A 25,280-nucleotide genomic window follows, 5' to 3' on the forward strand; every position below is an offset into this window, starting at 1 on the left:
CAAAGCTGTCTGCTCCAACTGCAGATCTTTCTGCAGGTGGTTTGCACGACTTGCTTTTGAGTAGTGGGTGCCTTGGGGCTGCTCACAGCGGGTGTTGGTGAGCTTCACACCACCTTTATTGCCTCTGTCCTCCTCTCAGCCCTGCAAGCCCAGAGATGGCTCAGGAGCTCCGATGCCCATGCTCAGCCTCACAAATACCCCCAGGATCCACAGGACGATGGGTTTGTGTCAAACAGCCACGCTCACTTTCCAGCTCCTGGCAGAGAGTGGAGCTGCAGTCAGTAATGCAGCAGCCAAGGCTCTGAGATTGCCCAAGCTGGAGCCTTTCATCAGCTGGATTTCTGATGAAATCCTGTGTCCTATTTAATACCTTGAACATCTGTTCCCATTTCTGGCTCCTCCTGAAAAGTTCTCAGGCGCAGCCATTCAGGAGGCAGCAAGAGAATGGTGTAATGTTTATAATACAGTCAGGAAAAAGCCAGAACAGGGGCTCTTCTGTGTTGTACCCCCAACAAAGCAGTGGCTCCAGTCAACTGAGCCACTTCCCTTTTTCCAGCAGTGCTAACAGCAGGCCCCCAGCTGGTCCCAAGATCAGCACAAACCCACAGGGCCTCACACACAGTGTCGGGCGAGCTGAAGTCACTTGGGCCTCAGGACCTGGGCTCCTGCACAGCTGCCCAGAGCCACTGGCACAGCCTGCTGCTGTCTTGTCAGGGTCAGGCTGAACAAACTCCAGATTCCTGTCCTGGAAGCCATTGTGCCTTTCCAATGCACTCTTCTCCCCTCTTTCCCCACTGGATCAGTTCCCTCCGTGCCTCCGTGAGCTGCCCTGTGCTGGAGCGAGCTCAGCCCAGGCTCTCAGAAATGGGGTCACGGCGAACACCCGCGGCAGCCCCGCAGGAACCGCCTGCCCTCTGTCCTTCCCAGACACCATAAGCCTGTCCCCACACGGCCCAGCTGGCTGCCTAACAAAGAGATTTTGGCTGCCAACTGGTCTCTGCCAGCTTATGAAACTGCCCCATTTCACGTAGGAATGGCTCTGTCCACCTCACGGAGTCACAGAATGGCCGAGGTGGGAAAGGGTCTGGGGATCACCTGGTCCAGCCCCCGGCCCAGCAGGGTCACCCCGAGCACGCTGCGCAGGATGGCAGCCAGGCAGGGTTTGGATATCTCCAGAGGAGACTGCACAACCTCTGGGCATCCTGTCCCAGGGCTGTCACCTCACAGCACAGAGCTGCCCCTCATATTGAGACAGAACCTCCTGGGCTTCAGTCTGTGCCCGCTGCCTCTCGTCCTGTCGCTGGGCACAACTGAAGAGGCCAGCTCCATCCTGCCGACAGCCTCCCCTCAGACATTTATACACACGGACGGGTCTCCCCTCAGCCTTCTCTCCTCCAGGCTGAGCAGCCCCAGCTCTCTTGGCCTGTACCAGGGGTGCCCCAGGCCCCAGCACCCTCCTCAGGACTCGCTCCGTGTCCCTCGTGTCCTGGGGAGCCCAGCACTGGACACAATGCTCCAGGTGGGGCCTCAGTGGGGCTGTGGGGGGGATTTTGGCAGGGGGGGAGTGATGTGAGAGGGGTGATGTGGGGGGTGATCTGAGGTGATGTGTGGGGGGTGATCTGAGTGGGAGATGATGTGGGGAGGATGATCTGAGGGGGGTGATCTGAGGGGGATGAGCTGAGGGGGATGATGTGGGGAGGATGATCTGAGGGGGGTGACCTGAGGGGGGTGATCTGAGGGGGATGAGCTGAGGGGGATGATGTGGGGAGGATGATCTGAGGGGGGTGATCTGAGGTGATGTGTGTGGCAGTGATCCGGGGGGCGATGATCTGAGGAGGGGGTGACCTGAGGGGGGGCGACATGAGGGGGAGCCCCTCAGCGCCATCCCCGCACGGCGCATGCGCACGGCGCTGCCTCACGTCACTGCCCAGCTCCGCTCCTCAGGGCGGTGGCGGCCCCAGCGCGCCTGCGCGGCCATGGCGGCGGCCTGCGCCGGGATGGAGCCGGCGGCGGCGGCGCCTCCGTCCCCTTCTGCCCCCACCGCTCCTTCCCCTCCTTCCCCTTCTTCTTCTTCTTCCCCTTCTTCTCCTTCTCCTCCCGCCGCGCCGGGCTCGGCCGAGCTGGTGTGCGCGCAGGGCCGCAACCTGAAGGCGGTGCTGTGCCAGCGCTGCGGCTCCAGGGTGCTGCTGCCCGGCGCCGCCACCTTCGCTCGGCGGGAGGTGAGGGGGGGCTGAGGGGGGGGGGGGAGGGAGGTAAAAAGGGGGGGCAGGGAGGGGATGGGGGGGGGCACAGGGAGAGGGGAGGGGGCAGAGAGGAGGAGTAGGGGGGCAGTGAGGTGGGGGGAGGCAGAAGGAGGCTTGGGGGGGACGGGGGGGGCAAAGGGGGATATGGGGGGCAGAGGGGGAGGCAGGAAGGGAGAATGGGGGGGCAGAGGGGCGGCGGTGCCCCCCGCAGGCAGGGCGGTGATGCCGTGTTCCCCCCAGCTCCTCCTGCCCGCCATGAGGAAGAAGGCGGTGGCGGCGGCAGCGAACGGCGGGGACGTGGTGCGGGAGCACTGGCTGGTGCGCGACATGTTCTCCTTCGAGAACGTGGGCTTCACCCGCGACGTGGGCAACGTCAAGTTCCTGGTGTGCGCCGACTGCGAGGCGGGGCCCATCGGCTGGCACTGCCTGGACGACAAGGACAGCTTCTACGTGGCACTGGAGCGCGTGGCCCACGAGTGACAGCGGCGATGCGGCCTGGGCTGGGGACGGGGATGATGAGCACTGGCTGCCAGGAAGCCCTGCAGCCCAGCCGCCCTGCTCCGGGACAACTCGAGGGGCTGAACTGAAGCCCAGCTGGGTGAACACTGCTTGGCCGCCCTGCGCCTGACTGACCACAGCCTGGCTACACCACGGCTTTATTGACTTACAGCCCTGCTGGCTGCCCCGGCCCAGGGCACTGATCCATAAACTAACCAAGAAACGCAGCATCAGCACAGCTGGCTCCTCACCAGAGCCTACATGGGGAGGGTGTCACTGGTGGGAGGTCCCCAGTGACCCGCAGGGACAGCTCACTGTGACAGTTTCACCAAGTAGCTTGATCTGCCACTGTTGCTAGAAGCGGTCCCAGGCCTTCTTGGCTGCTCTCTGTCACTTCTTCCTTGTGTGGCAGCTGTTTCCGTGTGGTAGGATGTCTTTCAGGCTGATTGGTTTGTCTTACAAATGTGGGTGCTGGCACAAGGGCAAGAGGAGATGAGGACTGCTGTGTTGAATCATGGTGGCAGCATAAATTGTCTAAACCACAGCCAAAGCACTTGTAGGGTTTAAGGCTGTATCTTCCGTTGATTTTCAGAGATGTACCCTGCCCCAAACCTTAACATTTAGGTTCTCTAAAACCTCATCCTACTTGACCGCTGTAACCTGTAAGAGTACGTGGCACCTAAAGTGTGTGTAAGGCATTTTAACTAACGTGATTATATCAACTGAGTACTTGGAAATAAAATAAGATACAGCTAGAGCTCGCTGACAGAGTGGCAAATAAAGAAAGTGCAAGTCCGTGGTATGTCCAGGAAGGAAGAGTGAAGAGATTCCATCCTGAAAAGGATTTGAATCATTGGACAAGCAGCGTCTGATGACCGAGTGTGTCAGTGCTGAAGAATGTCAAAACAGCTGTGTGCATGTTAAACAGATGTCAGGAGACGATTCCTCTTCTGTAAAAGCAGCTGGCAAGAGCAGTGCTGGGATATTGCGTCCAGTGCTGGCCTCTCTCTTTTAAAAGATGGGCACAAAGCTGACTGAAAACGAGGAGCCTGCAGCAGGCACGGTTCTGTCTTTTGGCAGTCACGGTCCAGTTCGTGTTCTCGGTTTGCAAACTCTTGTATGAATAAGGGAGCAGCTTTGCAGTGGTTGTATTGAGGCACGTCTCCAGAGAACATGCCTTGCTGCAGGAGGTGTATCAGTATGCTGTGCTAATAAACACTTCTGGTACTGACGCAGCTGTAAAGGCGCAGCTGGCATTGTGCTGGGGCAATGAAGTTCTTTGTGCACCACCAAAACCAAGATCTGTCACAGGGAAAGATTAAAAATGTTGCTCCTTGTGGCTGTGGGAGAGGCTTTTGCCTCACTTCTCTCCCCTAAAACCATCCTGGTGGCAGGAGCCTAAGGCAGTGTCCTGGTTTCAGTTAGGACAGTTATTTTTCCCTCCTAGTAGCTGGTAGGGTGCTATGTTTTGGCTCAGGATGAGAAGAGTGCTGATAACATGCTGATGTTTTAATTGCTGCAGAGCACTGCTTATACTAAGCCAAGGACTTTTCAGCTTCTCACTCTGTCCTGCCAGCGGGCAGGCTGGGGGTGCAGCAAGAGCTGGGAGGGGACAGACCCAGGACAGCTGACCCAAACTGGCCAAAGGGGTATTCCATCCCATCTGACGTCATGCTGAACAATATATAGGGGTGGCTAGCCGGGGTGGGGGGCCGGCTGCTCGGGGTTGGGCTGGGCATCGGTCAGCAGGTGGTGAGCAATTGCATTGTGCATCACTTGTTTGTACATATTATTATTATTATCATTATTATTTTCTATCTTAATAAACTGTCTTTATCTCAACTCACAGGCTTCACTTTCCCGTTTCTCTCCCCCATCCCAGAGAGGGAGGGGGGAGGGTGAGCGAACGGCTGTGTGGTGTTAGCTGCCAGCCGGGTTAAACCACAAGAGCTCTTTTGGAAAAAAAAAAATAAATATAAAAAAAAATAAAAAGAGGTACGTCAGATGGTATGGAATACCCCTTTGGCCAGTTTGGGTCAGCTGTCCTGGGTCTGTCCCCTCCCAGCTCTTGCTGCACCCCCAGCCTGCCCGCTGGCAGGACAGAGTGAGAAGCTGAAAAGTCCTTGGCTTAGTATAAGCAGTGCTCTGCAGCAATTAAAACATCAGCATGTTATCAGCACTCTTCTCATCCTGAGCCAAAACATAGCACCCTACCAGCTACTAGGAGGGAAAAATAACTGTCCTAACTGAAACCAGGACAGGCAGGCACAGCCTCGGGTAGATTATCCCGAAAGGCATCCTGGTCTGGTTTGATGACAGCAGGTGAGGGAGAAACGAGTCCTTTCTTTTCCAGTGCTCGAGCACCTGCGCTTTGCAGATTCAAAGACTGCCTTCATATAAAAGTGAAGCAACCGAGATGTTGGCTGTGGGCAGCCAGTGGGATGGGGGTAAAACCTTTGTAATCTGGTGATGAAGGCTCTCGCTGGGGTAGAAGGTGAGTCTTGTGCTATGTCTTTGCTAAACGTGTCACATGCACCTACAGCACGAAAACTGTGCTGCTTTCTTCGTGCCCTTCTGCTTGTTTAGCCCTAAGCTCTGTAGCTGACCAGGTTCAGTGAGGAAATGAAACCTAGAAGGGCAGGAGAGCTTCGTGTGGGTTCTGCACAGGCACAAGGAAATAGTGGGATCGCATCGCTTCAGTGTCACTTTATCACTCGGTTTGTTTACTAGGGATGTGTTTTGACCTATAATGGTTAGATTCTGGTCTGTGTTACTGCGATATAAAGTGTCCTCTGCAGTAGTTTTGTATTTAAGACATCGCTGTGCAGGGCAGGCTTGGGGATATCAGCTTGGCTAATGCTGAGTAAATGACACCTCCCAAAAAATGTGTGTGAAATCCTGATATTGGGCAACCATCAGTGGGTAGCACTGGGGTGGAGCAGAGGTGGAGGCAGCTTTGCCGGTGACCTGGGAAGAAAACAAGAACAGACGATGTGACAGCGGTAGGGGAAACAATAAAGAAGATGCCTCTGTCTTGTAGGCAATCCAATCTTTGGTAAGTTTTGCATATTTGAACAGTGTGGGTGTTGTGGTTTGGTTTTTTGTTTTGTTTTTTAATAATATCAATTGCAACGTCTTTGGAAGTGAAGATTTATTTCAGTAGTGGGATTCAACGACGGAGTTTCATTGACATTAAATTTGCAAAGCTGAAGTGTTAATCAGCATTAAATACTTGCCCCTTCGCTGTGGAGGATGCTGCTGTTGCTCAGACAGTGCCGGCTGCTCTTGTGACATTGAGGTGCAGCCGTTCTGGGGTGATTCACAGCGGTTTCGGGCTTCTCTTCTATGAGGATGGCCCAAGCAGGAGTGGTAGAGGTCACTGCTTCGTCTCAATGGGGCTGCTCTCTTAGAAGAGCTGGGAGATCTCAGCCTTTTTTCTCAGCCTTCAAATCAGCGCGGCAGAGATTCAAATCCACCGCAGTGCGGCGATGCTCAGAGATGGGAAAGAAAATTCCTCCAGCCTCGCAGCGCGAGAGATGCGCCGAGTGGGTGCATCCTCCAGGGGCCCCAGGTTTGTGGTTCCTGCTGTTTTGTACGAGTTAGGATCACGTAGAAAGATTTTGGAGGCTGTGGAAATGCTCAGAGGAAATGTACGACGTGCTGGGAATTCTCTGTAGGAAACTTGTGCCACGAGATCTTGGGATCTTTCAATCTCGGGTAGGATCCTGGCTTCCTGCAGCTGGGGGATGCAGCCCTGAAGCCCACGCAGCGCAGGCGGGGACGTCCTCCCAACAAAGGTGCAGCCATGCAGCAGGGCTTCGCAGGAGCCCATCACCCACAGTACCCCTCCCAAAGAAAAAAAAAAGGAGGGGAAAAGCGTCATTGTGTGGAATTTCAGCCTGGGCAGTTCCACTGTGATACTGAGCTGTAGAGGAGGAATGTCTGCAGTCAGCAAGTCTGGCCTCGAGGGGGATTGCTTGCATGCAATAGGCAGCAACATCAGATTAGGGAGCATCTAGTGAAGTGCTGGACAGTCCTGGTGTTGGCAGGAACTAGTAAAAATTTAGCCCCACGTGTAATCTTTTCACTGTTGATCTAGCATGTCACAAAGCTGTTTTCCAGTTGCCTGCAGGAATTTCTAGGAAAGAAAAAAAAGACGAGAGCCAGACTTCAGGTACAGGAAATGCTTACGTAAGACCTGTTAACACGCATCTTGCAGCCCATCTTTATCGTCAACAAGACAGAGCAGAAACCCTTATTTCCACGTGAAGATTGCTTTTAAATTGATCTGGAAATGGATTCTTCTACGTAAATAGCTGCGTAGACTTCACTCACGAGACCAGGGTCTTCCTATGCTGGGCAGCAGCAGGCTGTGAAATCTGTCTCGGGTAACTGCCACAAGTCACCCCTTGGTGAGAGGTTGTGTTCACACCTTTCCCTCCTTAAGGTGCATTTCATGGAAGTAAGTAAGCGGTGCTTGGAGCGGGGGCTGGAAATCGAGGCCCCCTTCATTCCCTAGCTCTGCAGGTCAGCAAAAAGGTCTTGGTTTCTGGGCCTGACAACACCAGGGCGTCTCCATGATTCCTCATCTCTTAACTGAAGAAATCCTTGGCAGCATGTCGCACGTCAAGGAGCTCAGCAGGGTTCAGGAAAGGGGCTGTGGAATGACAAAAACAGGGCCAGGTTTACCAGGAGACAGAGCTCTGGAATTACATCTCCTCGTCTTCCCTTGCTTCTTTCCTCGGAGCCGCAGAGCTCTGTTACGCCGCGCGGCAGGCGCTGCCGTATCAGCACGGGCAGTTTGTACAAGGTGTGAGTGTTTAGGAGAAGCGGGATGTCTGAAATGTGTCATAAAAAGTCCCTGCGTGTTATTTTACGTGCCTGACCATTCACTCCCTGGCAAGAACAAGAAAAGTAGGAGGATAGGAAATAATAGGAAATAGCTGCAGGGGCCGTAAACAAATAGCGCAGGGAAATGCTTCCCTGCCTCCTGCAAAGCCAGGTTAATAATGGCCAAAGCCTAGAATCAAAGGAACACCAAACCACCAAGTATTTTGCTTAAAACCACCGAGTATTTTGCAGTTGCTGGGGGCCACGGAAAGAAACCACAACAGACGAGTGGAACTTAGCATAAAAGTGCAAAGAGAGAAAGGTTTTCGTAAAAGCCAGCTTTGTGCTCCTTTAACCAATTTCTGTCGTGCATCTCAGCGGAAATGATACTTCTGTGCTGAGCTGCTCGTCGGCCGGGTTCTTCAAGTGCAGCTTTCTTGTGAGTGCTGCTGGTCCTTTTTGTGTCGGAGAGGGGGGAGATGGTGGCCTGGCAGTGCAGATCACTGAGCGGTGGGCTGCAGCCCCCAGCCGGGTGAAAGAAGCCAAGGGTGTCTTCTCACAGGTGTGCTTTGGGTGAAATGCAGGCGTATGGAAACGTGTCTTGCTTTAAAGACCACGCAGGGCGTAAAAATGAAGTGCTTTGGTCCCTAAATGAATCGGGGAGGAGTTGAACAGGTTTCTGGGTTGCTCAGATCGTGTTTCCATCTCCTAAGAGGGGATGCAGGAGGCCCCTCGGAGGGTTTGGTTCCTGCATCTTTCTAATGCTTCACCTGGAATGGCACAGCCAGCTCTATGGGCTGCTGCAACCTGATTTAAATACCACACGTCTGAAGCTCAGAGGGCGCTACGTGGGGGGTGACAGCTTGGGCAGAGGATCTATCCCTCGATCACACATCACGGTCACTTTCTGGGGGCTTCAGTTCAATAGGAACCATTCCGATATGGCTGCTGCATGGAGAAACAGACAGCGACCCTTCCCTCCTTGGCAGGAGTCTCAGATGTGTCGGCTGGGGTGGAGGGGAACAGCTCGAGGCAGGCTCCCATCCCATAAATGAGCTGGGCCTGAAAGCGGGGCAAGTTCTGACCAATGCAGCCGCAGCTCAGCCGCCAGAGGAGGCCAAAGCAGTGAGAGCCGGAGCCGTGTTTTTTCCAGCCGCTTGCCTTCCTGGCGGGTGTTAGACTGGCAGGACAGGACAGAACTGCCGGCAACGTCTGTCCTTGAAAAGTCTTTCAGAGCCATTTGTGGCAGCAAGGGGAGCCGCAGGCCCTGGAGCGAGCGGCGCTCCCGCACGGATGTGTCCATCCCCGCTGCTCGCTGGGGAAGCAGCAGGGAGTGTGTGTATACTCAGCTGCGTTTCTGCTCCCGCTTTCATGTTCCTTATCTTCCAGGAGGCTCTGAATTCCCCTGGAGGAAGGGAGACAGTTGCTTACCTTAATCCCTGTGCGTGCAGAGGCAAAGCGCTCGTGTGCGTGCTGCCAGGAGCAACCCCCTGCAATTGTTCAAGCACAGCTGGAAGAGATGCCCTTAGAGCAAGGGAAAACAAGCAAAGCCATGTCAACGCAGGTATCTGTCTCCTCCTGGAGCAGCTGGCTCTGCACGCTGCCTGGAACATTATGAAGAGCATGCTCTTTCCATGGCAAACATCCAGACCGCAGCTCGTTGCAGAGCCTCTGGTTACTTTGGAATCTCTGGCAATGGCACGTGAAGACGTGGCTCCAAGAGCTGCCTCGTGCTTTCCTGGGGAGGGAGCAGCCTGTGGCTCCTGTTCTCTGCCACGGGCAGAAGGATGCTGTTCTCTGTCAAGCTGTGATGGGTTCAAGGGACTTGCACCAAAAAGGCTACGAGGACAGAAGCGCCAGGAGTCAGCAAACACACCACTCAGCTCCAGAGGAGAAAAGATGTCTGGGGAAAGTGGCTTTGGGCTGGTGAGGAACCTCCATTGATGAGGATCTCTCCCGAGAGAGATCCAGCTGCAGGTGTCAGCAGGCAGTCTGAAGGCTCAGCTCTCAACCTTGAAGGCCCCAGCTCCCAACTCTGGGGGAGGTGAAGCCACCGTGCCCGTTGCAGCACTTGGAGCAGCACAGCACAAAGTGCAGCTCCTGTCAGCTGGGAACCTCTCGCTCTATTTCCTGGCATCCATTTCTTGGCACCCCCTGCCTTTCCAATCACATTTATCGTGCTGCTGATGTAGCCAAACTAATGTTCAACTGGTGGTGTAACAGCTGTCAGCGAAGCCTGGTTGTCACCAGGAGGCCGATGCAGTGCTTAAGGTGGAGGAACGGACTCGGATCTGTGTCCCTTCACCCAAACTCTGCTGCCTGGGTACAGCCGCAGGCAGCTCTGGGCTGCCATGGGAGCTGTTTGCCGTGTTGTTGCTTGGTCGAAAGAACCACGCAGCACAGCACCAGTACAGATAAGAACGTCCAAACACTAGAAATACGTGTAAAAATAAATAAATAAATAAATAAGGTGTAAAGTAAATAAAATAAATAATGACTGGGCTTGACAGAGAAGCTGTTTCAGCTCCTACAAATATCTGCTGGAGGTCTGTTACCTCAGGCAGGCAGGAACTACCCTGTGAAAGGCAGGGCTGAAGCAGCATTTAAAGCAAGCAGGGATTGGAAACAGCCCCTGCAACGTGGACTTGTGGAGAACAAAAAATAGGGCAGGTAGCAAAGTCCATGCTTGCACGAGCAGGATTAAAACAGTTGCAAGAGCAAATAATGAAATATTTAAAAATAGGGAATGTATTTAAGGCCATTAAAAACAGGAACTTGTTTAAGGATTACCTGCAAAGAAGCTACATTGCTAGCCCATTAAGGTTACAAAGTCAAATGATCAAGGTAGAGAACGCTGATATTAAACTTGCCAGTGAAATATTAATCTCCCTTGTACGCACGTTCTGCTGCCTATCACGTAGGAAATCTCGCAAAACAAAAGGAGAGCCCAGCCCTTTGGGGTTCCAATCTGGCAACTCGAGCACATCCTTCCACTTGTTTTGACACTCCCTGCAAGGGAGAGGATCGGGTATAAACAGGCTGTAATCATATAATTAGAGATATGCCTACCAAACGTGCTCAGCGTTCAGGAGAGGAACAATTGCTTACCTTGTCCGACCCACTCCAGCTACGTGCTCTGTCATCAGCCCCGTATCTACGGATCTCCAGCCCATCTGGAACGGGGAGTGTTTAGGTCAGAAATTAATTCAGCTCCGTCTAGTTGGATATTTTTCTGCTCTAAATGAAAGATATTTCTTGGCATCTAGCACACCTTCCCAAAACCCTCGCGGGGAATCCATGTCCTCCCGTGGAGGATTGGCCTGAGATCAGTGGAGCAAGCGTCTCCACGTGTGATGGGATAAACATTTCGCCCTGCAATCAAAGCCCCGCGATATGAGCTGATTTGCCACAACATTTGCAGTGTCCCTCTGGGACCTGAGCACCCCAGGTGCTCGGGTGCACCCCACTTGCCCAGGCAGTTCCTTTGCAGGGCCCTACCCACAGCCGTGGCAGCGCAGGCTTTGCCTTCCCTTCCAGCAGGGCTCGTTGACGTTCACCTTGCACAGGCACTGGAAATCTCCTGCGTGTGCACTTTCTGCTACGGTTGTGGCCCCTTTGTACCTTGCCCGTGGGGGCAAGGAGAGATCTGCAGATAGAGCTGCAGTGGTTTATGACTTGAAGCTGATGTAGCGAAACAGAGCTTCCCATTCTGGCTATCTTTTCTGGATTTGCCTGCTTCATTTAGTTCACATCGGTGCAGTCAGGCAGGAAAGGGCACGGTGCTGTCTGCTCGTGCAGCTACCGACAGCGGGGTCGGGAAGCAGCCTGAGTGGGCAGATGAGTTAGGCTAAGCAGGACCTGGCTGCAGCAAGTATCAAACCAAGGAAAAATCTCATCACGCCGTGCAGGAAGCACAGCTTTCCCCCTTTCCTCCTAGCCAGACTTCCCTTAGCTGCCATTCCCTGCAAGTCCACGGAGAGAAAAAAAGAACAAACGCCCTGTTTAGCCCTGTTTGTCTTCCACCTCTCCAAAGGGCTAACGAAGGCGCTGCTTTGCTCGGTGTCAGGAACCTCTTCCCTCCCCAGCCTCGCAGAGCCGTGTTCGGCAGCAGCCAAAGGTCGGCCGTGCAGTCAGAGGCCCCATAAAGTCGGAGGCCCCGTAAAACTGCTCGGCGAGCGGCCCCAGGCAGGGTGGCCGGCCTCCCTCCAGAAGGTCAGGCACGCTCCCGGATCGGGTGACCCCAAGGGAGCCGCACCCCGTGTTGCAAATGAAGTTTAAAGCAAAAGCAAAATACGTCAAGATCCCCGCGAGGTGATTTGGAAGGAATTCCTCGCCAGCGCCCCAAAAATACCCGATCCTGTAATAGTGCGGGACACCAAGAGTTTTCTGTGAACTGGGAACGAGGAGTTGAGACCCTGCAGCATTTCACTGTTGCAATCAGAGTGCTGGAAAACAGTGCATGAAAACCCCAGATCATGTCCAACCTGGCTCTGACATTTAGCAGGCAGGTACGGGGGTACGGCTATCACGTTTTCATCAAGGATTTCACTGGGGCATGCATCATTTTTCCAACATTTCTCAGAAAGAACAGAAAGGAAGAGCCGCACGGTTGAACATTCAAAGAAGGTTCATCCAAGAAGCCCCAGGCCCACTGTGGAGCTGCTGAGGCTTTATCACAAGTACACAGCCCTCTGGCATTTTCTGGAAGTGTCATATTCACTGAAAACATGGTACACAGCCAAAGTCTGTGCTCTGAGGGCCTTGATAGCATTACCAGACACAGAGAAATCCTGGAGAAATATGAAAACTTCTCACACCGCACTCAGAAATAATATCCAGGAGAAAAAAAAAAAAAAAAATTCAAGAAGTTGTGGATACACGGTAGCCCCTAGGACTTTACAGTAATGTTTAGCCGGACTAAAACCAATGCATTTCAGTCCCATGGAAATGTTTTTCCAGGCATCCAGCAACACCAGCTTCTGTAGGGCTGCGTTATTTCTCGTCACTGCAGCTATGGCAAGGCACACCGAGGCAAACCCAGCACGAACCACCAGCTGCCTGGTCCCACCGTCTTGTTGCCCTTTTTATGCCGCTAGATCCCACGGACTGAAGCTTTATTGCAGTTCATGCAGTACAACGGAGCAGATTTCAGGTGCCCGAGCAGCTGCATGCAATTTGTCAAAATAGCACCAAAACCCGATTTTCTCACTGAAGTCAAGAAACACTTCGTGCAGCTGGAGCAGTCCTGCTAAGTCCAGATTATTGGGGATAATGCTGCTTTACAGAGCTGAGCTCTGTGCCAAAATCCATTTCCCAGAGCTGTTAAGACAAATCAGACCAGGTAATTAGTAGAGTAGTTAAGTATGTGAAAACCTCCGTTTAAGCTGGACCAAGGCAGGCTGTAATACCCCAGCCTGGCCTGAGTCCAATTTTACTTGTGAACTAAGCCGAGGAGAGCACTCGCTGCACTCACTCAGTGAGACCACGTTCATATTCTGTTTTTGCAAGGTGTCTGACCGTTCTGGTTTTATGGTCCTGTGACATTTATAAAGGAGAATAAAACACCACAGTGTGATTGTGTGCCATTGGCAACTCAGGGGCTGGCCCCATTGCTCACCTGCACTGGTGGAGTTGAAAGGACAGCTCGAGTAGTGTGAGTGTTATTGCAGGTCAGAGCATTTTATAATTCATGGAGTTAAAAAAATATATATATAATTGTGGAAAACTCTGTAGGTTTTAGAGCCGAGCTCACAGGTTGAAGATTTTCTTAGAAATTTGAAAGGCCGGAACCAAATACATTTTTTGAATGAAGGCAAGACATTTTCACGGCCTCACCTGATGCCTAAAATGGGAGGCTTAAAGGAGAAGGAAAAAAAACCTCACTGAAGTATTTGAAATACAGTTGCAACATGGGGTATCACGAAGTAAAGTTTGGTCTGTTTTCTTTTTTATCTTTCAGGACAAGGATTGAGAAAAGCACAACAGATAGCAAGAAAGAAAAAAAAAAAGATGTAACAAACAAACAAAAAAGACTAAAGAAATTGAAATATTGTAGACATTGTTCTCTTTTATCTTCCATTAGCAATTGCTGTAATAGCTCATGGGATGTTGTAAGATCACTGGGAGGAAGGACAGTCCCAGAAGCCGTGCACTTCAGGTGTGATCCTTCCCATTTGAGTGCAGACACCCGTGGCTGCAGATTCCTGTTCTGCATGCCCAGACAGCTTGGGCACTGAGCCAGCACTGTGCCCTTGCTGCAGAGAAAGCTGACGGTGTCCTGGGCTGCATCAGGCAAAGCACTGCCAGCACTGCCCCTCTGCTCAGCACCTGCTAGGAGCCTGGCTCCGTCCCCTCGTCCCCTCCCTGCAGGAACGTGCAGGCCTTGGGGAGCTGCCCCTGAGCCTCCCCTTCTCCAGGCTGAGCAGCCCCAGCTCCCAGCCTCTGCTCCCAGCAGCGATGCTCCAGTCCCTCAGCACCTTCCCCACCAGGCTGCCCAGCTCTCTGTCACACCGGGGAGCCCAGCACTGGTCCCAGTGCTGCAGGTGGGATCCTTGCTTTCCGGAGGCCTTTTGCCCGTCTTTTCTTTCAGTAATTCTGAGTTTGTACCCTCTCAGGTTTCATTTCCACACCCTGTGTTGGAATGATCACAGTGACTTCAGTGACAGCGATAAAGCATCCTTGACAGGTTTCAGTTATCAGCCTCTTGAGCTCAGTAGTATTGAGGGGGTTTAACCAATTTCCATCATTTATTGCAGCTAACCGTAGGCCCTGGTGAGCTGACACAGCTGCATCAGGCTCCCTTCAGAGGTTAAGCCACCATTGTGCCCCTTCTGTTGAAGCTTCTCACAGGAGTGGAGAGCTACACAGGAAGAGGAAAGCAGGATCTACTTCTTTGTTATTGCTTAAAATTGTTTCAAATATGTATCCTGCCCTCAAAAGCTTAGCTCAGCCAGGGGGGGAAGCAATTTCCTGAAATTGATGCTGTGCTTCCCATGGCGCTCCCGTTATGAAGCTTCCCATGCGTGCTGTGTAGCTGCCACTTTACACCCAAAAAGTAAGTTTGGCGATGTCATTAGTATTTCTGTTAATATAAATTACATTACTATTTGTATTAATTATATTATTAACATAAGGACACACCATGAGGTTTTTACACCGTCTTAACACTTGGTTTACATTAGGGCATTTTATTTCTACATAAAATGTATTGATTTCAGTAGGGCTTTTCTGGACCAGGTTCTTTGGACTTAAGTCCTTCATGTTGTGTGACTGCTGCTTCTGGTGAGAGCTGGCCAAGCACAGTGTGGCCTGGTGACTTCCAGCACCAGAGCAGAGCTCCCTCAGGGCCTGCCTGGTTTGGGGTGAGCCCAGCACCAAGCCTTTTGCCTGGCCGCTTTCGCTGGACACAGGCGGGCGCTGACCAGAGCCCAACCGGGACCCCCCCGGCCCGGGGCCATGAGAGATCCGCAGCCCCTCGGCCTGAGGAGAGAAAATGGGCGCTGCCCTCCGTTGGCGGGAAGGCTGAGCCCCGCCCCCCTCCCCGCCCCTCTTTACGAACCAACCAATAGCTCGCGCAAGAAGCTGAAATTCATATCTGCGCTCCAATTGCGCGGCCCGCTCCGCCGCTGCCCGGCGCCGATTGGTAAAGCGAACAGTCTCCAAGCGCAGCCACCCAATAGCGCTGCGAGCGGGTGACGCCTCCGGGCGAGGAGTAGCCAATGAGCAGGAAGGAGGGAGCCAGCAGCCCCGCCCCCTCGCTTATATAGGGCGGGCCGGGGCAGGGCGGCTGCATTCGCGGCGCTGCCCAGACCCGTTGCGCGTCTGCTGCCCCCAGCGCTGCCGGCCCGAGGAGCCATGGTGAGCGGGGCGGGGGGAGCCGGCGGCCGGCTCGGCTGCGGGCGCTGAGGCGGGGATGGGGACAGGGGAGGACGGGCGAGCCCTGCTCCTGACGGCGGGCGCGGAACGTAACGACTGGAGGCGTCCCAAAATGGAGGCGGCTCCGCCGAGAACATGGCGGCGGCGGGGCCCCGCGCCCCCCGGGGCTGTTGGACGGGGTCCGCTGAGAGGGGCTGAGGCACCCGTGGGGGGTAAACAGCGGGGAGGGAGGTGCCCCGGAGGGGGGAGGTGCCGGGGAGCTCCCCCTCTGGGGGCTGCTGTCACCCGGAGCCCCGCTCGTCTTGTCCCGGCGGTCAGGGAGGGGGCAGCGGGGGGGGATTTAATTCCTCCGGGGCTCGGCCGGGTAACGAAGCTGGAGCGGAGCGCCCCTGGGGGTCCCTGATTAAAGGTGTTGAAGGGGCGCCTGAAAGGCGTGGGGGTTGTGAGAGGTGGGGGGCAGCGCCCTGCCTTCCAGGGCAAGGAGAGGGGGCTTGGGGGAAGCACGAGGGCCGTGTCTGCATGGCAAAGCCTCGTGCAGGAGAGGGTTTAAGAAACGTGATGATGTGGGGATTTAAGAAACGTGACAGACCGCTCCTGCGTCCTCATGGGTACACAGAAAATGCCTGCTGAGCTGACGGTAGTTAGATGGTATGGGAGCACTGGGCAGGAGAGGTGATGTCCTTGCCATGTTCTCACCCTCCCCTGGGAGCTGCTCGTGGTCAGGTTTTTAGCTGAGGCAGCGTCAGCGTGACTGCAGCCCCCGCCTTCCCAAGGGGTGCAGTTATTACAGGTAACACCAGTGGTGAGAGATCAACTTTATACTTGGAAAACCACCTTCCTGGCTACGTTGTTGAGCTTGGTATAAGCCAGTAAAGCTGTTTTCATGAAACTTTGCTTTCCCTCTACGCAGATGAAGCTGTGCCTGAAATACTGTGCTGGAGAGTGAAAGGGACCTAGAGCATGATCCACAAGGACAGTTGGAGAGAGCTGGGCTTCTGCAGTCTGGCAAAGAGTACACCATGGGGCCATTTAGTAGTCTGCAGCTACAGAAAAGGCAGTTACAGAAGGCAAACCGACACTCTTAAGCTGGAGCAGATCATGTAACAGAAGGAGGTAGAGACAAATAGGGGCTTGGAAGGTTTGGGTTGGGTGCAGAACTTCCCAACTTCTGTGGGAAACTTCAGTGAAACTGAGTCTGTGCTTGAAAATAGTGTATGGAAGTGGAAGGTGTGGGAGGGCCTGTAGTACTAATTTCTTCAGTGTTCTGTGTCCTGACTTGTGCCTTGAATATGGCATTTAACAGTACTGTGTGTGGTACAGGTTTAAACCTTATTAACCTGACACTGGTGATGTGTGAAGGCCAAAAGCTGTAATGACAGTTGTCTGTTGCCTCTCTTTTGGTCTTGGACACGGCACTTCCCAGGGTCAGGGTTTGTTCTGTTGGTTAGGGTTCTTGGTGGGAAGGGAATACGCAGACGCTTAGACACTAGTGCCTAACAGTAATTCTTGTTTCACTAAACAGCCATCTACTGTGTAAAAGCACTTGGTAAAATTGCAGAAAAGCAGTTGAAGAGAGCTCCCAAAGCAGGGCCAACACTAGTGCCAGGTCAGGTTTGCGTGACCCATTTTTGTCAATCCAGACTTTGAAACCTTCCAAGGAGGCAGATCTCGTCCTGCCTCTCTGGTGACCTGTCTGGGGGCTGCACCACCCTGCAGGTGAAGCTCTTCCTGACACCCAGCCCAGATTTCCCAGCATCTTCCTAGCACTGACCTGAAGCCTCCTGCAGGGGAGGGAAGGGTTCTCTTGCAGCCATGTGTCTCCTTTGGCAGCCTGGCACATTGTTTGCCTCGTTCAGGGTGAGGATGCCTTGCTGAACGTTCAGGATGGTTTCAGTGGTGACCTCCGGGATCTCTTCAGCAGGGCTGCTTCGCAGTTATCAGTTCCTTTATTTGTACTGAGCCATGGGACTCATTCTGCCCCAAGTGCTGAACTTTGTACTCGATCAAGGTAAACATGCACGTGTTTAAGACGACACCTGCAGGACCTGAACTGGGGCTGTGTTACCCAGGCTGTATCTTCCAAGACTTTTAATTATAAATCACCATTTTTTGTGCAGTTTCAAGAAGTGATATTAGTTCACTTGATGCTGGAAAGCCCAGGATTATTTTGACATCCACCACAATTTCACTTTTTTGGGCAAGCTAGTCCCTACACACGTCCTTTCAGTGACCTCCAGCTGCTCAGCAGTTTTGTTAGGAGTGGACCTCACTGGTAGGACGTTGTTGCAGGTGAGGCTGCACACGGATGGGGTTAGTGTTGTACTTTTTCCTCTCAGTGGAAAAGAGCTGGAGGCTGGCCTGCTTCCCTGGGAGCTGAATGTGGCCTGGCTTCTCTGGGACAGTGCAGCCTTGCTGGCTGTGTACTGAAGCTGCCCTATTTACAGGGTGTGTATTGGCTCTCCTCTGCTGTTCCAGTACCTTGCCAAACCCAGTGCTTTCTCCTGGAGACGGATGAAGCAATGGCCTTGGCGAGGAGCAGGATGGCAGCAGCTCGGAGCACAGCTGGTTGCAGAGACTGTGGGTTGCTCTGGGTGCTGTATATCTGAATGCACAGCTTAGGTGGTTGGAGAGCTGAAACTGTTCTCAGCTTCTCAGTGCTGTAGTTGAGAACAGGTGGTTTTAGCAAATAAAGACTTTAATTTCTTGGTGTTCTCAAAGAAATTGGAAAAAAGTGCTGCTACTTCCCTGCATTTGTTAGTCTTGTGAACTAGGCAGTTTTAGATCCCACTTCTCCTGGAAATTTTGGATTCTAATTGTTTCACCCAGCTGAAGGGTCTGAACATGGTAAAATGTGACTTACTCCAAAGTGTTCTGTACTCAGAAGAATGCGTTTGACTCTAACCCCAAACCAGAAGTTAATATAAAACGCTACGGACCAGGAGTTAGGAGATAGTTCACTTGTGGTTTGGCTTTTAATATTTAAAGCTGTATGGTGAAATACAAGGAAGCTGGCACTGTGCTCTGGACATCAAAGGCAACTTGGGAGTCTGTAAATGGGTATGAATTGTTCTTCCTGCTGACACAAACTGTTTTGTACGCCACTTAGATGAGGCTCAGTGTAGTTGAGGTCTGTTCAGTGCTGAGGAGTTCATTATCTTGCATGCAGCAATGCAACATGAGCCCTAACGTTTCACATTTCCAGAGTGATAGTAAGGGTTTGGATAAGCAAAGACTTCCTTGTGAACGGGGAATTGTCCTAAAGTGATCAAGATAGGTTTGATTTCACGTATGGATGTACCAAAATGGCCCTGGGTCCTGCAGAAGGTTTTGCTCCCTCTGGTGGCAGTGCTTATGGGGCTTGGAGCGTTGGGATGGTTTTCTGGACAGGTAGGCCAACAAACACCAGGTGTGGCCATCAGTTCTAAATCAGTATCTGTTATGAAGAGGAGTTGGCTGAAGGATTTGGAAGAGTTGATCAAACTCTTCTTGCCTCTCTGAGGATAGGATGAACCAAGAGGAAGCAGTCTGTAGGAATGACAGTGTCCCAGAGGGCCATTTTGAGGTGGAGGTAGATGGTGACTGAAAGAAGCTTTTTTGTCCTGCCGGACTCTGTGCCAGATGACCCTAACACCAAGACAACGAGGCCAATGTCTTAACAGCTTTGCAGTATGGGAGTTCAACCTGGGTGTGCGAACGTTTTCTAAACAAGGAAACCGCTGTTTCTGTGGAGTGATCCAATTTTTTCCTCCCCGCAGCGTGAGTGCATCTCAGTCCATGTTGGTCAAGCCGGTGTGCAGATCGGAAATGCCTGCTGGGAGCTCTACTGCCTGGAGCATGGCATCCAGCCCAATGGTACCATGCCAAGCGACAAAACCATCGGCGGCGGCGATGATTCCTTCAATACCTTCTTCAGTGAGACTGGTGCAGGAAAACACGTCCCTCGTGCTGTGTTTGTGGACCTCGAACCGGCCGTCATAGGTAAGTACGGGGTTCTGTGCAAGGGTCTGGAGAACATGCTGGAAGATTTAATTGAACTTGTTTTTTTTTTTGCCTAAGGGATCCATTTCTCGTGTCTTGTGACTTTGGGGCTTTAATTTTTTTACTGTGTAAAGCTTCTCTACGTCTTCCTAGGAACGGGAAACGCTCAGCTTTGTGTTCATTGAGACTGGCAAATAATGTGTGCTCTGGAGCCCTAAACAATTAAACGCTATCTTCTGCTAACCTGTGGAGTTCTGAATATGCCACGTGCGTTTGCTATAGGAGGTACTACTTACAACCTCTTGAAACCAGATGGCGTGGTGCGCACAGTAGGCAACAGCAACCTTTTTTGGTTGTTAGACATCACAAAGTAGATTCCTTGTACATCGGAGAGATTCCTGTGCTTTCCCAAAACAATCTTCCAGCTTGTGTAGCGCTTGCAGAAATGCATCTCAATTGTTAGCCTAAATTCAGGGACCTCCAAGTACACACTACCACTTCCTGCAGCCTTACCTTGGACTAACAACCAACTCTTATCCTGCAGATCTGTTGTAGCCATGCTCTGACGGTACTGCCTCTTAATGTTCAGCCCACGCATCTGCCCCGACCAGTTCCCCATTCGGTGGCATTAGCTGCTCCCCCATTCTAGCTCCCCTGTTTCACAAGGCCATTTTCCTGCATCACCGCTGTTGTTCTTGCCCTTGCCAATCCATGTGCCTGAAGTAATTGTGGCTGTCTTGCCCTAGGTGGTGATTTCGGGCTCTCAGAGGAGGTCTGCATTGCCTGTGCTTGTGCAGTTGCCGTGTTCATCTGCTTTCTGTAATACATAGAAAGAGTTGGGAAGGGGAGGTGGGTGAGTAGGCTCGGGCTACTCCTAGATACACAAAGTGAGGGTCCTTTGTAGATGAATTGCAACACTACAAACACAACAAACCAGTGGGATGAATTCTGCAGGAGAGCAAAAGGCTGAGCAAGTCGAGGCTGGAGTGCCAGTTCTGTGAATGAGCTTTGGGATAGAATTACCTAGGTTGGAGAAGACCTTCAAGGTCGTCATGTCCAAGCATAAACCTGAAGCACTGAGTTCCATCACTAAGCCAGTCCCTTAGGGTTGTGTCCACTGAGTCAAAGCACGTTCTGGCCCTACGCTGTATTATTCCCAGGGGCTGTTGTAGGTCAGATAATTCTGTCTTCTTGAGCCCCATGGTTGTTGCTTCCTCTGCTGCTGGCCAGGTGGTGGCTCTAAGCAACCAGGAAAGGCTGAGAAATGAGGTGAAGGAGAGCAGGTGGCAAAGTTCTCACCTTGCCTCTGGGGGAAGAGCTGGTGAGTCTTGGGACAAATTGCAAATGGCAGTGTTCCAGTGCTTGCTAATGATGTAAATGTAGTATGGGAGATCAGCAAAAGGCTGTCTTATGAAATGCTTGGTAAGACTAAAAAAGTTAGGGCTTTTTCTTTCAAAGGTTGCATCATAGGCCTTTGGGGACTAGCCTGCTTTCCTTATTCCTGCCCTGCTTATTTGAAAACTATAGATCTAACTCCTTGGCCAGGGCTAGTGTGGTTTTTGCATGCAGCATGCCCCTCTGCATAACAATGCTGCCCTCAGTGAAAGCAACCTGACCGCTGTACGTGTGCATCCGTTTAGGAAGTGAAAATACTGTCAAAGCTTCCCACCAAGAAACAAGGCAGCAGAAACATGCCTAGGAATGTAAGTGTCTTCAAATCTGCCCCAGTTACACATAAACATGGAGGTTAGCATGTCCAGGGAAAACTTGTTCAGCTGTTACTCCAAGTTCTTTCTTCCAGCATGCTTTACCCAGTCCCGTGACTATTCCTCTTAACTCTTCAAGTTGTTACTTCCCCAGCACCACCTTTACTTGTGTTGCCCACCAGTTATGTTTTTCCTGAGGCTCTATATTTTTCCCCTTTTTACCCTTGTTTCTCAGTTTAGAAAGGTGAAGCAAGAAGTCTTACGAACATCTGTATTTTGAATAATAGAATTCTCTGAATTTTTTGTTCTGGTGCAGTCATGGAAATACTTTGGAGCGTTGGACTGCAACCTACAGTGTTAGCTGGTAGTCTAAATTCTTTCAAATAGTGTGTATATAAATCCTGAATTCTACACAGCTTTAAGTCTCATGTACTTGTTTTCAACTTAAAGAATATATGTGCACAGGCAACTTCATCTGTAGTTAATAAAGCTCTTGGCTTTCCACCTGATTTTAATTAAAGCATGGAGTGCTGCATTACAGTATAGCTCAAGAATGGCTTGAGCTAAACCAGAGACAAAGCAATGCTGAGTGCCTTTAGCTTCGTGGTAGGACACAGCTTTAGCCTGCTAGATACAAGTGCATATTTCTGATAGCAAGTAGAGATCATAACTCTAAATTGCTCTCCAGATCTGTAGCTGGGAAAGGGAGGGAGGTTGGACATGGGGGGTGGGGGGTGTTCTGTGTTCATTCATATGGCTTCGTTACAGCAGCCATTCATGCTAGAGTTTACATTTGCTCTAGTAATATTTGAACAACTGAGGATCTGTACAGGAGCATCTGTTCCATGTGAACATTCTCTTCTACCCTTGGCAGAAAGCGCAGTTAAAGGAAACAAGGGGATAGGCAAGCAGAGTAGGCTCTGACTGCCCATGGCTGCAGAAAGCAGCTTCGGGAGGACTTGGAAAATACAGAGGAAAAGCAGTATTTCAGATATTAATCTGTGAGGTGGGCCTTGAGCTGAGTCTTAGATTCTGCTGGCATGGTTCAGTTACAAATCGTTCTGGCACATGAGTCATGTAAACTTTTTGTGAAAAGAGGGCAGTTTCCGAACCAGTAAATTAATTTTTCTCGGGTATTCAGCACTTAGACTGTATTTGGTATCACCTTCTAACAGAAAACAAGCTGCTTTTTATCTACCTATATAGGCAAAGGTATTTTAGTCTGGATACCTTCAGGAGTAGGTATCCACACTTTGGAAATCCCCAGGTATCCAGGTGCTTGAAAAACCTGATCTACATAGAAAGCTAACTTACAAAAATACGTATTTTTGTCTCCTCAGATGAAGTTAGGAATGGGACATACAGGCAACTCTTTCATCCTGAACAACTGATATCTGGTAAAGAAGATGCTGCAAATAACTATGCTCGAGGTCATTACACTGTTGGGAAAGAGATAATTGACCTAGTCCTGGAACGTATCAGGAAACTGGTAAGACATTTCACTGAAGGCTCTTAAATGAGTTTCATTATCTTGTTTTACAGGGCTTGGAAATTAGGTTGTCAAAATACAAAGGCCTGTAAACAGCTTAATTTGTTCCATGGTAGGAGAAGCTGTGGACTTACTCTGCATCCATTTTTATTCTTGGAGGCTGTTTGGATTACTTCTATCAGATAGGGCTTTCAAATGACCTAAAATGTTGATGAGATGCCCCACGTTTTTTTAGCTTCATGTTAATTTCAGAAAGCCAGGACAGAGATGATTCTGAGTTGCATAGTTTCTGCTGGAAAAGGATTGGTCTCTGGCTGGGGCTCTTGCAAGGATGCTTAAGTAGGTGTGTTTGCATATGTGGTTTAGACTTTTGTTTGCATTTCCTCCTGTTAAAATTTCTGATTCACTTTTATGGTAACAGCAGTAGAAAAGGGAATAAATCCCAGGAGGTTGTGATGGTTCAGGCTTCCTAGTACTTTGATCACGTGGCAGATCATGAAGCCATCGGCTTGGGTTAGAGTTCCCTTTTTAGGGCAGTTAGTATGTACTTTGCCAAATCTGTGTCACAAAGGCAAGGTGTTCTCACTGTTTAAAAAAAAAATCCGGACTTTACCTCTGGTGCTTTAATATGGAATGCTAAATGAGTTAGTAGAAAACACACCTTTTGTGGATCAAAGCTGATATTATCAACCCTTGGCTGCCACAGGCTCTAAAGCTAAAACTGTAGCAGACTGTACTTTGACCTGAGAAATATGCTTATAACTTCCTCTTACAAGCTGCTTTAATTCCCTGCCAGTCCTGGGAATTCAGGTAAGCATCATGTGGCACTCTTTTTCTCAGCATGAGGCAGTCTAGCTGCTTCATCTGAGAAGACTAAACTGGAATGGCAGCATAATACTTGCCAGCTCATCTCCCTGAGCTGAGCTGCATGCTTGCAGCTTGTGCAGAGCTACAGCAGTAGTTCTAAGATGGGGTACCCTACACTTTATGCAGATAGAGAATAGCAAATCAGCATGAGGGGTAGATGATCTGTAGCTCTTTGAATATTGCTTTGCTTAATTATTAACTGCCTTGGCATGAGGATGGGGTAGAGAAAGCTTTGAGGTAGTAATTTGAAGTAGAAGAGCTGCCTTCCAGTATGTGGGTGGTTTAAAACAGCTAAGGATACAAATTTGGAATGTTTTTCTATGGGATAATTCCTTGATTAATGATCGACGTATTAAATGAGTTGTTTTGGGATTCTTAATGTGTACGATTGCTTTAACATATTTATTTTCTCTTTCAGTCTGATCAATGCACTGGCTTGCAGGGTTTCCTGATTTTCCACAGTTTTGGGGGAGGCACTGGCTCAGGTTTTACTTCCCTGTTGATGGAACGCCTTTCAGTTGACTATGGGAAAAAATCAAAATTGGAATTTGCCATCTACCCTGCGCCACAGGTCTCAACAGCTGTTGTAGAGCCGTACAACTCCATCCTGACAACCCACACCACCCTGGAGCATTCCGACTGTGCCTTTATGGTTGACAATGAGGCCATCTATGACATTTGCCGTAGGAACCTGGACATTGAACGCCCGACCTACACCAATCTCAATCGCCTCATTGGTCAGATAGTGTCTTCCATTACTGCTTCCCTCAGATTCGATGGTGCCTTAAATGTGGATCTTACTGAATTTCAAACTAACTTGGTGCCTTACCCTCGCATCCACTTCCCGTTGGTAACATACTCCCCAATTATTTCAGCAGAGAAAGCCTATCACGAGCAACTCTCTGTGTCCGAGATCACCAACGCGTGCTTTGAGCCATCCAATCAGATGGTGAAGTGTGACCCTCGCCATGGCAAGTACATGGCCTGCTGTATGCTGTACCGTGGGGATGTTGTCCCCAAGGATGTCAATGCTGCTATTGCCGCTATCAAAACCAAGCGCACAATCCAGTTCGTGGACTGGTGCCCTACTGGTTTTAAGGCAAGTCTCAGTTGCATGATGAATCTCTGGGGCTTCTTGTTCACTGTAATGGGCGTACAAAGTCTATTTTCTCATTAAAATCTTCTGTAGGCACCTGACTTTAAGAAATGGAGGCTTATGCTCTTGTACAGAGCTGCTTTCTGACTTTGACTATAGTCACTGTCACATTCTGAAGGCAACTCATGGTTTCTTCTGTTTTTCCCGTAGGTTGGCATCAACTACCAGCCACCGACAGTGGTTCCTGGTGGTGACCTAGCCAAAGTCCAGCGGGCAGTGTGCATGCTGAGCAACACTACAGCCATTGCCGAGGCATGGGCTCGTCTAGACCACAAGTTTGATCTGATGTATGCCAAACGTGCCTTTGTTCACTGGTATGTTGGAGAAGGGATGGAGGAGGGGGAATTTTCAGAGGCTCGTGAAGATTTGGCTGCACTTGAAAAAGATTACGAAGAAGTGGGCACAGACTCGATGGATGGAGAAGATGAAGGTGAAGAATATTAAATGCAACAAAAGTGAATTGCAAGTCTCTGCCACTTACTGCCTTTTTAGTAGCAGTGTAAATCATGTCTAATGATTGGAATAAACTTCTTTAAGACATTCAGTAGTGTCCAAACACTATGTACCTTCATTAACCATACGCAAATAGTCTGTCTGAGATAAAATTTCTTTCTGAGAAAGGTGAATAAAGCAATCAT

General features: G+C 50.8%; 2 protein-coding genes across 2 annotated transcripts; both read left to right on the top strand.

Annotated features, from left to right (window-relative positions):
• The first annotated feature begins 1,944 nt into the window (after positions 1–1,944).
• On the top strand, positions 1,945–3,973 carry RABIF (RAB interacting factor). The gene is made up of 2 exons (XM_035347265.1): positions 1,945–2,219; positions 2,484–3,973. The coding sequence occupies exons 1-2, from the start codon at positions 1,977–1,979 to the stop codon at positions 2,721–2,723; spliced, it is 483 nt and encodes a 160-aa protein (XP_035203156.1). The 5' UTR covers positions 1,945–1,976; the 3' UTR covers positions 2,724–3,973.
• An 11,313-nt stretch (positions 3,974–15,286) lies between these two features.
• On the top strand, positions 15,287–25,280 carry LOC118178602 (tubulin alpha-8 chain-like). Its single transcript, XM_035347297.1, has 5 exons — positions 15,287–15,428; positions 19,202–19,424; positions 22,471–22,619; positions 23,905–24,585; positions 24,793–25,280. The coding sequence occupies exons 1-5, from the start codon at positions 15,426–15,428 to the stop codon at positions 25,084–25,086; spliced, it is 1,350 nt and encodes a 449-aa protein (XP_035203188.1). The 5' UTR covers positions 15,287–15,425; the 3' UTR covers positions 25,087–25,280.

This window comes from Oxyura jamaicensis, chromosome 26, assembly GCF_011077185.1.
Source record: "Oxyura jamaicensis isolate SHBP4307 breed ruddy duck chromosome 26, BPBGC_Ojam_1.0, whole genome shotgun sequence".
NCBI lineage: Eukaryota > Metazoa > Chordata > Aves > Anseriformes > Anatidae > Oxyura > Oxyura jamaicensis.